Source organism: Saccoglossus kowalevskii, chromosome 21 (assembly GCF_978046115.1).
Source record: "Saccoglossus kowalevskii chromosome 21, keSacKowa6.1, whole genome shotgun sequence".
Taxonomy (NCBI): domain Eukaryota; kingdom Metazoa; phylum Hemichordata; class Enteropneusta; family Harrimaniidae; genus Saccoglossus; species Saccoglossus kowalevskii.
The window spans coordinates 6,130,473-6,144,453 of NC_140661.1; the positions used below are offsets into that span (position 1 = coordinate 6,130,473).

Consider the following 13,981-nt stretch of genomic DNA (forward strand, 5'->3'; position numbering starts at 1 on the left):
GCATATACGTTGTAACACGTTTTTTAAAAATTAAATGTCGCTATGTCATTATCATATAAATGTCATTTATTCCTCTTTTACTTTGGATGTTTTTTTTATTGATTTGTTATGGTTTGTATTATTATGCAATCAGTGACATTAATAAACATATTATAAAGATTGTTGACTTTGATTAAGTTATCAACTGGCTACATAATTTTGACATAATATACCAGACAATGGACTAAACGAGGGAAAGTAGAACTGATTTGTTGCCGTAGTTTATTGTCAAATTCATAGACTTTGAAAATGTATGTATCTAATTTCTTTGCCAAAACGCCCAACAATACAGTGTTTAATTTAATTTATTCACGGGTGTCTTATAAAAGAACCTGGGCTTACCGGTAATACATAATTGTACTTACAAACATAATAACTTTTAGCATAAATATTTTTTTTGCTTATCATTTATAGCATATGTAAACTTTCCTGACAATTCGTGGCTTGGAGCTTGTATTGTATTACCAAACTCTAAGACATTTCACAGCTAGATTTATCAAGATAAACATCAAACTTGAAGTTAAAGATTGTATAGTTACTTTCAAGTACAACTAGATATGAGGGCCTTCCTCCATTTTCCAGCTATGCTTAGTAATTTGAAATAGCCTGAATGGGTTTTACGGTTTCTACATAATAAGCTTAGGTAATTGTGCATCTTTTTCACGAATGCTTAACGACTGAGTGAAAGACAGTCGGTTATTGGTATCAATAATTACTATGCGTTTATTCAGTAGTTTAGTATACCCAACCATAACCAATCACCATTGTTATTTTCAGTACATTTAAGCCTATAGTAACGTACATTTGCTTCAGCATTGTCGTGAATCAGCGACAAACCTTGAAATTCGACATAATGAATTAATATTAGCTGCATGCAATATTTAGAAAGACAAGACAACTTTCAAATTTGTGCTGCCATCCAGGGTAGTAGTAGTAGTGTACAGGTTCACAGGTTAGTGCTCATTTCACTAGAATTGCAACTAAAAAAGAAATGAAAGAGATACCACTGTTACTCCAGGATTCCTTTATGTAAATTTCCAATGAACATATGCTGAAATAAAGGTTCGAATTCTTTTAATTGATGATAATACACGATGGCCAATAAAGTATAAATACCTTGCTGGGACTTCCCAACTGTATCCAAATTTATTGACATCTTCTGTGTACTCCAAAGTACCACCAGGTTGCATCATCTTGAGGTCATTTCCATCGTCACCATCAGCATCGCCAAGCAATCCACACACTTTCCCATGCAAATTTCTTTCAATAGTTGATTGAATGGCACCGTTTCCGTTCCAGCTGATTATGAACATATCTTGACATTTTACAATCACTCTATTCAGCTTCTCATCCACGTAAATTTCCATTTTGGGTTCCAATTTTAGTGGCATGCGAGATAAGACAGATGTATCATTAACCTGAAAATAAGCGGACAACATGTCAGAAAGGGAAATTGTATATAACACTTAAGCTAGAACATGACAATATGCATCTTATTGGACGGTGAGCAGCCTCTCTGATATACCCTTTACAATGCATATTAAATCTGGATTTATGACATTTTGAGTGATATCAACAATCCACAAATTGACCCTGGTAGAACTTCTAATGAGCACTATTATCAATTTCTGAAAGATACTATAATAACTAATAGCGATTTTCATTGGTCAGTACAATAAATACCTACATAGTGACAATAAATACCCACACAGTCACAATAAATTTGTAGTAGATTGAGTAATCAGAATACATACCTTCACATCAATATTATTCAGGTCGATGACTGTGTGAAATATATGAATCGTCAATGCGTTAACAAAAGCTTTGTGGTGACCTTTACTGTCTATTCCAGGTACGTGATGAGCGATAACGGAAAATGTTGGATTCTTCACACAATCCTGGAATAACACATAGGAGCATGGGCCATGGAAATGAAAGACCAGTCCGTCAAATGTTCTATAATGTGGGTCTCCATATGTAACTCCATTACCTGTAAATACAGTTTGATGATAAATATGGAACAATGAGGGGGACGAATCAATTACAAATCTATCGGTGGTAATTAAAGAAATTCAACAAACTAGACAAGGTTCAAGCATTGAAATATAATAAATATGAACACTACTAAAATATATATTATACTGATAAACATATATCATTAGGTAAAATGTATTATTATACATGTACTACAGTTTATTTTGATTCGTCCCTGAAATCAAAATCGGTATTTTCGCAATCCATATATAAATGAGGTATGAGAGCAAACAAAGTAGTCCTTTCAGGAGTAGCGTTTTTTTTTTTTTTTTGAAGTACAGGAGAAATAAACATTATTTAGAAGTACGAAGTAAGTAATTTTTCTCTTGAGGTATATGAAATGAAATTTGAACAAAAGTAATCGTACCTTATCACTTATTTTGACTAAAACTAATTTGCATATCACCCATGCAATAATGATCTCGGTCACAGTCGATATGCACATGAACATTTTTTTTTTCTATTGGCAACATAACTATTTTTATTATGTAAATAAATTTTCGTCTGCTATGTTTATCCGGTTCGTATTGTTCAGCAACATGTTTGGCATATAGGTGTACATCACATGGAATACTACGATTGGGCGAACTTAATGTATGTTGACCACCTGGAAACTTGGCTTTGTAAACCCTGAAGGGCTCTCGGAAGATCCACCCGCAGTAAAATCAGCGATTGCTATGGAGCCGTGACCATCAACATCAAGGTACAAGGAGGTTTCTGCTGGCGACGTTGCGGCGTTACTCAGTTACAAATAAAGATTTACCAACGCCAAACGAGAAAAATTTTAGCCGATAACCAAGACTCATTCAATCCATGACAGTTGTAGCGTGCAGCTTAGCGACGACCACTGTCGACGAAAGTCATCCCGTGCCAATGCACAATTCTGCGGAAAAACTTATACTTTTAACTTCAACATAAACTGTGTATCACAGACGTTCAGTTCAAGTTCTGGTTATACTTCTAGTTCTGTCGTGGCCCCAACTAATTCGGATAGTGACTCAGATTAGACGTCTATTTTTTTTTCATTTTCAAACAGACATGGAAACGCGTTCTACACTGGCACGCGTTGCTAGGGCATAACACTATCTTGGAAAATGTGGTGCTTCGCTCGTGAAAGTACGGCCGCAGGATACACCGCATCACTAGTGAAAATAACTTTGATACGCAACGAAAGCCACGGGGAGTGTGTGGAGTTCTGTCACATAAATGGGTAATGATCTCATTTCAATTCATTTAGTTGTCCAAAATACTGCACACAGATTATGTCTATGGTCACTATCATGACATTGTATATATTTTTATTATATATCACAGTACATGAACAATGTGAGCTATATTGTAATAAATCTTACCTCCGTGTCCTTATGTATTAAATAAAGGAAAAGAAAATACTGTCAATATATTTTGAACCAAGTATCATATATACTTTCCTATATAGCAGAATTAAAAACAATTTCAACAACATCTCGAAATCGTTGAGCCAAATACAATTTGCCTTCAAGAGAATAATTCTAAAAATAACACTGTTTGAGTATGAATGTGATATTTAACCGATTTTATTAGCGACAGGCATATGTCATTGCTTTAATGAAAAAAACATGCATCCTGAAACTTAAAAATAATACTAGCCTCGCTTAACACAGCACGTCTTTTTTGCAGGACAGAAGCAATGGGCAGGTGAAGAAAATAGCGGTAATCCATCTTCGTTTGTTGTAGTAGGACACGCAGTTTCGCAAGTGCCACCACATAGTTCTTCGCATGCAACTGTGTAATAGGAATGAAATAGTATGAATTGATAAACACATTACGTTCTATTAGCAAAAAGATTGATGAAGAACAAAATAATAATCATATAAAAAATATGTTTCTGCATAATATAGTCTTTTTTTCTTTAAACTATGAAGGAAATTGAACAATAGGTACAACATTAGTACCTAATACACAATACAGGCGAACATAAAAACATGCAATATATGGGATTCGAACGCAGGACCACGACAACAGTGCAATGCTACTTGAAATGTTCATTACATGTTCCATTAAAAGGTCTCTAAAAGTGTCGCTCCCTTTTACAATAGTTTAGTGTCGCTCCCTTTTGCAATAGGTTCTGTGCAATATTTACTTTGCGATGGCATCCCTTTTTGAAACTTGACCTAAAACATTTTAGGATTTTTTGGTGCAACTACCTCCCTCAATTTTGGTTTTCAACTGCGATTTTTTTTTTCCTTCTTTCAGTTGTTTTTATTCATGTAGCACTGAGCCAAATTGGTATATTGGTATACGCACATTGTCTGACAAATGCCGAATATTTCAGCAAAACACGTTTTAGCCAGAGTTGGTAGTGTTGTCTTTATTCTGACTTTCTAACGTTGTTGGCCATTTTGACTGTGAATGAAAAATGTATTCTTAAATTTTGACCAGCTTAGCACTCATGATCGGTAAGTGCCCACCCCCGCTAAAACACATTATTTAGAAGCTGAGTGCTCTGGGCACCGAGTCGGACGAGTACGGTGAATTAAAAGCACAAAATGGCCGCCATTTGAGATTATAACTCAATAACTATAGACAATGTTCAGCTATTTAGATTATTAAATAATCACTTATATTGGTTTATAAATATTACTTTAGTTTATATATCTGACAACAGTATGAATAATTCAATGACAAAATTGAGTCTCAAAGTTGTTGTCTACTATTAGTCACTGCGTTTCTCATTGAGACTTCTCAATTGCATACAAGTATGTTTTGAGGCGCAGGTAAAAACATGGTATGGAACCCTGACATGGCTTTGAAGAACACATTTCTGGTTTGAATTTCTTGTTATTGACTTACTAAATCTCAAATAATAATGTTTATTTCCAAAGTACCATAGGCCGCCGGCCCTAAGTACACTCAAAGATACATCACTAGTATATGCAGTCACAGGTTACACATGGTAAAGATTAAACAAAGATTAAATACAATAGTTAGATATCATTAAGAATTGCTCTCTAACAACGTTTCTCTATTAAGAAAAGAATAAAATAAATATTTAGCACAATTTCTAACAGTTTGTGGATTTATGTTGGTCATTAGGCTAATGAACTGGTGTTGTAGGCGGGGCTGCTTAGTGTATATGTTTGGAATATAGCGCTGCCTCAGCTCGTCGTAGGCGGGACAGAGAAGTAAAAAATGAAACTCATCTTCAACCCCACTACGACAAACTGGACAGATCTTGTTTGGTCTCGGTATGTTTAGGTGGCGTCCTTTTCAATCATTAGACTATGTGATGATGTTCTGAATTTTAACATAGCATGTCGAAAAGCTGTTTTCATTTCAATTACAAGATACGATACTAAATCTCAAATAAACTGTTTGTTAAATTCATTAAACAAGTAAACTTTGCCGGAATATTATGCTGAAATATTAGTATAATGAGAACTCCCCCATTTATAGTTATTCTATTATTATTAATATTATTATTATTTTGTAGTATTAATATAATGATAACCCTTTCTCTTACGGCTTTTCTAGTCGAGTATTTGTAATCTTATACTAACCTACTGTTTATCGGACATCTTTGTTATCTCATAAATAACAGTAATATAGACCAATGTTAAATTGGGAAAACAAAACGTATGTTTCTAAAGCTGCCACGAAAACGCTATTGCAGGGCCATCAAGAGAATTATTAAACATTAATATAATCAAAAGCTCCATATAGTCTATCGGCATTTCAATATTGTTGGCAACAAATTATATATTCTGGCCATTGAATAAACTATGCCATTCAATGAAAATACTATATTCGGTACATATTTGATTGGATTGAACATCCAGTTGCAGACACATAATACAATTTAAATCATAATGTCCCGAATGATGTGGCTTGGTACAGTGAATAGTTTTGTGTAGAATTTACTTACTCGGTGATTTACAGCATTTGCAGCCAAATTTGCAGACATTGCCAGGCATTGTGATCTCACCCTTATCTTTTTTACATTCTTCTCTGCATTTACCGCGACCAGGATACTGCGCTGCACAACCATCGGCTGGAAGTACAAGTAACAATTCTGATTGAACAAACTAAACAACATTGTGTAAGTCGCTATTTTATTTCAGATAAACTATTATTTTAAGAAACACCGTATGTTTACTAACCTCCTTCAGTACATTCTATTGAAAATAACAAGAATTAAAACGAATAGGTTAGTTTCTAGTTCGTTATCATTATAGTATTTGTACAACAAGTAAAATAATACAATTAGTCACCACATGTCGTTTGGCAAATCCGATGACGTGCAAATCAGATAATGAATATAAATTGTGAGTGTGTTATTTATATGTATAGAGCTTATCGCAATCTGGAATTACTTTATATTATTATCCATCTATTACCGTAACGCAATAAGTTTCACCGTGCTGTAATTTTGCAGTATTTGAGTATTTTCATCCTGCCATAAAAGGTAATGCGAATTCCAACTATGGAATGAATACGGGCTCCTCACAAAGAAATTCACTGATTCTGTGTCAAACAGATGTATCACTGTCAATAATATCATTCAATTACCCTACGTGAATGAGTAAAACTAATGTTATATTATAATAGCTTTATATTTCGTATTGTAAGATAAACTAAATTGTAGCAATGTAGTGTGTGTTTTATATTATTATTATACTATGAGTGATATAAGATATAATAATAAAAAAATCGTTCGCATTCGCGAACTAGTTTGAATAGACGTACTTTTAACACAGCAACTTTTTATATTATTTGTACAGAAACATGGCCTATCTTGACACTGTTGTTCATCTTTTGCACAAAACTCTTTACACTTCCCATCGTCGCACAGTGTATTTGTTTCACAGCTATCTGTTGGGTATAATTCGTTGATACAATAAATACTCTGTCCGATGTACATAATGTATGCATACAAGGCACTAATTCTAAAATTTTAGTCGGTATACTGCACTTGAATTATTAAAAATAAAAAGAATTATATTCGATATTGATTTGTAAATGAGTTTTTAATAAACTTCTGCAAGACTTACTCTCGTCAACACAGCATGTTTCTTTGTCTGGACAGCGGCATTTTTTGCGTAGAGGCAAGTTCAACGGGGTTGTGCCATCTGGGCATGTGTTTGCACATATCCCATGGCAAGGGCCAGCATCACATTTCTCTAAGAAATACAAAAAAACATTACAAATTAGTATAACATTAATGTACAATGACGGTTTACGTATTCACTTAGATCCACAATTTGTGGCGCATTTTTGAACAATGTTGTCCTTGTGTACCATCGGCGTTCAGATGAACAACCATCTTCTCGATACATTTGCGACAGACTGTCAAAGTGATTATCACCCAAGGGCAATTCTAATTACATCGTATTTCAAGTGTTTGAATTCTCTCGCCATCTAGAAACAACTTTGCTAGACAAATGAGCGACGAAATATGACAAACAAATTCTTGTAATTTGACTTTTTAATGAAACTTATATATACTAGGTAATCTAGTTAGGTTATGTTCAATTCGCTTGACTGGAAATGCTGCATATTTGCGGAACAATATCAACATCATACAATAATCAATACTGAAACATCTATTCGCTCCAGGTCTTCCATAATTTCACAGCCCACCCCTGGTTTCCAAAAACGTAACCTCTTACTTGCAAAACATTCGGATCCAGCAGCCATGCACAAGTCAGGCCCAAGGCTTATCTCATTTGCTCTTGCGGGTGGTGGGTGACATATACCTCCCTCAGCTCTACAGCTCGAATCTAAATAAGAAATTGTTTTTGTGAGTTGAGTATACCATATGGCATCCTCCTTTAAAATAATATAAAATGTCTTGTTTTGTTACAGGTTACATTGAATGCCTCGAAACTGTCGCCTGGCAGAAAGGTATTTAGAAAAGCAGTTTGAGTATGTTTGTTTCTGTTTAAAGGTTAGATAGAATGCTCTTTGTGTATATTACAGAAGACAATAGATTTGGGGATTTGAACTGTCCAACCCATATTTTCTGAGTAATAGTTTTTGTCAAGGTCAAATTGCATTGCGACAAAGCATACAAGTAGAACCTTTAAATAATTTACCTTTACAAAAAAAAATAGTTTACATTTTAGAACTGATGAATATTGTATTGACAGTTGCTTGTTCCTGGGCTAAAGCCAAATTTAGTTGCACTTCATACTGGTGAGTATACTAGCGCCATCTGCGTTATCCTATTTCGGTTTCTCGTATTAATTGTTCAGTAAAGCATAGTGGGAATAATAACCATAGATCATTCAATATACGTTACAAAGGATATTTACAAGTGCATTGCACAACACGCTCAGAATTATAAGATATGTACACCCTATGGTATACATAAAGTGATGTCAAGTGTTCTAGAGCAATTATCACTCCCTGCTCCACATGCGTCACTAATCAACTTATTAAGTCATAACCGAGTGGTTTATGTTTGAAACCTGAGTAACATTGGTGGTACTTGCATTAATCTGCATAACAGTGTTATTGTAATAAACAACAAGCTCATTGTATCTTCCAAAAATAGTTGTTCGATGTCAATGCTAGTCGTTTACTACATTGAGCAAAACTTTGGTTCAATAGTTTTGAAATGACATTGCTTTCTTTTGTGCAAATTAGTATATAAATAGGTACTAAATGCCCGTAATGGATACAATATATGTAAGAGAGAGTGGGGATTTATATATATAAAAGAAATACATAGCTATGACTATGAGAATTCAGAAGTGATTTCACTGCCATTATGGGTATGTCCTACTTACCAACACAACATAGTTTCCCCTGTGGTCTGTAACAAGAAACTTGTTCCATCCCTTGTTGACATGTAGACTTTATTATACCCCCACATTCAGAATGACAATCAACTCCTTGAATAAAATAGAACAGACCATCGATTTCTGATTTTAAGGCAACCTATGTGTTCGTAAAAATTGATGGTTCACATAGTGTTTGTTTTGCTATGGAGAATCGAACAAAAATAGTGTCCATATTGCTTCTTTTTTCTGCGATAAATTTTAATTTGCCTTCTGATCGGCCAAAAGTTTCATTAACCAGTTGAAAAGTTGTAGCCATTCTTGAGTATACAGTTCCCGCATGTACGACGTCAGTTTTTGACATGTATTTTGCACATGATGTTTTAAGATTTCATTAACCTGTTTCAAACCTGTCAAGATGATATATTGTCCATACTGCTTGATTTTTTGTTCTTTACTGTTTTATTCTTTGTTGTTGAAAATTTATTTATTTGTACAAATCAGTGGTAATAAGTCATTATTTTCTGCACATGTTTGATATTATCCACAGCAATGTACTCACTCATACAAGAGTCACAATGCAAATATCTGTTGGTAGAGTTTTTTTTTTCATTTCATAATTTACAAAGTCGCGGATAACTATAAATTTGTCTAGATATACATTTAATACTTTCAGAATTGCTAACTTGAAATTGAGGATAAATAATGGTAAAGATAAGTAAAAAAATAACGCTGCATGAAAATTGTATAAACAAGACAAATAGAGTACTTACGTCCATTTAGATCTGTGTCTGCATACTCGAATTCGAATGAGCTTCCCCGCTGGTAACGTTCAATAGCAACATCAACATAATGAGCCTGGAATAATCAAAATATGCACTAAAATTTACGCTTTAAGTAAACATTGATTAACGATGATACACAGTACTTTTTTAACCTACCTTCGTTTCATTATTGACACTCAAAGAAGAGCATCCCACTATTAAAAGTGAGATACATGACACCAGCTTTATCATTTTTGCTGTAAAAAACGAAGACTTTAGAATTAATCATAACACTATAATACATGTTACATACAACAACGTGTTAATGAAGTTCAAGAATAACAATTTACAGGGGGTAAGACGGTGTTTGTTGGCGGTGGGGGATAGAGTGTTGAGGGGATGGTTACAGTATTCTGCACCTGCACAGATTACTGGGTCGCGATTTATTGTGCAATGCAAGCTTCATGACACCACAGCAAAAGTAGCCGAGATTGTATGCACAGTTTGGTTGACTGTGTGATTCCACCTATTCGTATTACTCATTCAGCATTTGTATTTACATTGAATGACATGTTAAAAGCGGAACTTATATTCAGAGATCTGATGAGGACCCACTGTTTGATGATTCTAAAATGAATCATCAGACAGTGGAATTGAAAATTTCCAGCCAGTACTATGCATCTGGAAGAAAAACATCAATTTACTGGAACAGAAAGTTCTTTGGCGACTAGCAATTCACCACTGGGAAAAATCATATATGTACGATATTTATGTACGAGTACTGCTTGATTAAAACACACAGATTCATTGTAAGGTAATATTATGATATAATATGTGTTTACAATACCAATAGCCACTGTTTTTACACGTATTTTAAACTACATTACTTAATACTCCAAAATGTGACCCTTAGAATGTAATTATCTCAAGCCATGTTTATCAAGTGTGACAGAAATTAACGACGCCAGTACTTGTTAATAATAATTAATATTTGATCTAGCAGTGGTGTGACTAGCATTTTTTTTTACAATAAAGGTACGATCTATGGTTCTCCTTTCTCATTCCACTGCAATGTTTAGCTACAAGGAAGGCCTTTCTTCCCCCACTTACCCTTTTCTTCATAGTATATTTCGCTTTCTTTTTTATAATTCTAATTTATTTAAGTGTAGGTTTTATAATAAGATTGTATAATTTTCTTCACAGAGAAGTATTTACCCCAAGGTAGAGACAACTTTTGTAGGTATTGTGGCTGTGCTGGTATGCAGCCACAAGCCTACCTATTTAACAAGTCATTGGTAATACATTGTCTTATAGTTATCATGTATGTGCAAAACATGAATGAAAATGGTCTAAAAGCCTTGGAGATATGGTAGTATGGTCAATCATAAAATGATGGCCACCAGTCGGCCATCTTGAATCCGTTTGTAAGACAAATTTTCGTGGACATGTAATCTAAAACGTACAATGCATGTACAAATTGTTAATAAAAATTGACAAAGCATGCATAAAATACCAAATTTAAAAACAAATGGCTGCCAGTTGATCATCTTTGATTCAATCGTGAAACGAATCGACATAGACATATACCCAGATATGTATATTGTACGTACCAAATTTGAGCCAAAACTTACAAAGCATGCAGAAGATACCACATTTTCAAACACCAAAATGGTTGCCATTGTAACATATTGGATTGAATCGGTAAGCGACTGCATGTGCATATGTCCCAGGTGAACTACTAGGCACATGCAAAGAATGAACAGATTTAGTCCACGGGGTTCTGAAATATGACTCTGGACGGACGGACGAACTGAGACCGAATTCTACAGCTGACAGTCCTTGATTGTCCAAACTTCTATCTTGGTATCATGTGTATTTTATAGGTTTATTGTTTAAGTTATTTTTAAATCATATATCTTATTTCATTCAACATCACGCTGGTCCAAGACAAAAATACACAAAAGATGATTTGACGTATATGATTCTTTTTCTCATTAACATATTTACACTGTGTGGTGGGTAAGTCTTCCAACAAGCTTTGGATAAAAGGCTTCTTGATACTTTTGCAATTATTACTCAAATTCTTCCGACCAGTAAAATTTGGCTGAATCTCAGTGTGATAATAAATAAAGTGTATATTTCGAGCATGTAATGCGAATATAAGTATTAAAATAAGTGGTTGCACTAAACATGTGTATCTCATTTTAAAAAATGCACACGATTCAACACACAACACTCATAAAGGTGCCAGTAAAATTGTGTATGTATCACCCTAACGGTTCTCATCTCAATGAGAGCTGAGATAACTGATTAAAGTATGATTAAAGTACGAAAGTTCTAAGCTATGTAGTAGATCATCAGTTAGTATGTATATATAGTTTTAATACATGTACTATCCTTACACTTAGAAGGGGGTCACAATTTCCCATGCTCCATTCAGGACTGAGGTCAGCATATTTCATGCAAATGTTTCTGAAGGGTCATATATTTTTATGTACGCGACTTTCAAAAAAACACCGGCACTTTCTGTCCAGTTACTTATTATTCAAAGTTTGGAACAGAACAGAATTCACACAAATGCACAACGTAATTCTATATTTGTTATTAACCTCAATGAATGCGACTTGTCAATGTCTGTAAAGAGACTGATGCTTACAAACTTGAAATAACGAACAACTTTGACCAATCTGAAACTATTTCGTGCGGGGTTCCGCAGCGCTCAGTCCTCGGCCCAACACTATTTTGTTTATACATAAATGACTTCCCCTACTCTTCTGATTTCTTTAAGTTTAGATTATTTGCCGACGATTCCAATCTCTATTGTTCAAAGACCAAATTTATGATTATTAGTGGCCGACGTCTTTTTCATTCAGTGTATGGATCTTTATCGATAAAAAAACAATGTTGTGAAAGAGACCGAATCAGCTACCTTTATTGGGGTTGAAATTGACAAACATTTAACAAGAGAAAATCATATAAAAAAATCAATAAGCTGATCAGAAAAAAGACTGGCATTCTTTTAAAATTAAGGCATCATATTCCAAAGCATACTCTTTTGTTATTATATTATTCATTATCCAACCCCATATTACGTGCGAACTCGAAGATTGGAGAAGTACATACCCATAACACCTAAAAAGTATTCTAACTACCCAAATATTTTCAACAAGCTTAAAATCCTTGACATTTATAAACTACACAACTATCTCCTTTTTATTTTTTGCAAAATGTTATTAATGGAATCATACTAAACCATATGTCAACCTACAACCTGCATTATATTCAACACAATCATAATACTAGACAACAAAACAGAAATTATATCTCAGTTTCAAAAATATGAACACAACAATTAGTACATTTGCAATTTCTTATTTAGGTCCAAAATTATGGAACAATTTACCCGGTGCATTGAGAATTAAAAATAAATCAATTTTCAAAATTGAAATTGAAAGAAAAGCTATTATCACAATAGTTAAAGTGATTATTTATATATATTTTACATATTATCAGTATTATTAAAATTTGATATGTCGTTTTTCCTTCTTTTATTTTACTATTTCAGTGTTTACTGTCACTATATTATTTAATTTTATAAAAACCTGTACACGAATCTGACTCGATTCGCACTGTAGTTATTTCAGGTCCCTTTTACTCGTGACAATTTCCACTACAACAGTGTTTGTAAATATTTGTATGTGTAACAAATTTAGGTAAAAAACATTGTTATTACTATTATTAATCTCACTACCAGGCACCAGTGCGAGAAAGGTTTATGAAAAAAAACATTTCCACGACCTGGCTAGTCAACTCATCTGGCACCACTCGCTACATATAATTAAGACAACAGTTTTACAATATTTGTTACCTGAATGCTTTGTGGTACCCCTGTCAATAATGACGGCTCAGGTTATATCATTTACAGGATAGATACATACTATATATTCTGGCATCGATTAGTTTAAACGGCCGAGTCATGTTGAATGTCAGTTAAATAACTCACCTGTTAGCTCTTCCAAAAAACAGAACATGTCCGTTGACTGGTATGTACAGTTTGCAAATAACTCTTTTAAGTGTTTATATATAAATGCTATTATTTGAATAATTAGTCAAGACCACAACAGATGACGCTCTCGTTCGTACCATATATGGCGAAAAAAAGAGGACATAAACATTTAAAGAGAACTAATAAATATTCATTATCACAGCTGGTGTGTGGTTACATCGGAACTGAGGTTTAGATTTAGCAGTTACTTTTAATTTTAAAATGTATTGCAAGTAATTTCGAACTTAAAAATTTTCACAATACGATGAACACTTTTTTACACGTTTGGAGGCAACTATAATTTCAACCGATGTGATTGTGATTTGTTAATTTAGCTC

General features: G+C 33.9%; 1 protein-coding gene across 1 annotated transcript; it reads right to left on the bottom strand.

Annotated features, from left to right (window-relative positions):
* Window positions 1-735: 735 nt before the first annotated feature.
* On the bottom strand, window positions 736-13,720 carry LOC102802462 (kielin/chordin-like protein). Its single transcript, XM_085494907.1, has 14 exons — window positions 13,602-13,720; window positions 9,776-9,855; window positions 9,608-9,692; window positions 8,844-8,948; window positions 7,722-7,832; window positions 7,104-7,232; window positions 6,799-6,924; window positions 6,213-6,227; window positions 5,978-6,103; window positions 3,703-3,837; window positions 3,426-3,434; window positions 1,794-2,029; window positions 1,156-1,457; window positions 736-1,019 (listed from the first exon to the last, which is right to left on the bottom strand). The coding sequence occupies exons 1-14, from the start codon at window positions 13,627-13,629 to the stop codon at window positions 986-988; spliced, it is 1,521 nt and encodes a 506-aa protein (XP_085351033.1). The 5' UTR covers window positions 13,630-13,720; the 3' UTR covers window positions 736-985.
* Between the last annotated feature and the right edge of the window lie 261 nt (window positions 13,721-13,981).

Excerpts from the sequence above, each read along its gene's own strand:
- LOC102802462 (XM_085494907.1), bottom strand. The coding sequence starts at position 13,629 with ATGTTCTGTTTTTTGGAAGAGCTAACAG. Across the intron at positions 9,856-13,601 it reads TTTTTTGGAAGAGCTAACAG|CAAAAATGATAAAGCTGGTG; the intron begins GTGAGTTATTTA and ends CGTTTTTTACAG. Across the intron at positions 7,233-7,721 it reads TGGATCCGAATGTTTTGCAA|AGAAATGTGATGCTGGCCCT; the intron begins GTAAGAGGTTAC and ends TGTATTTCTTAG.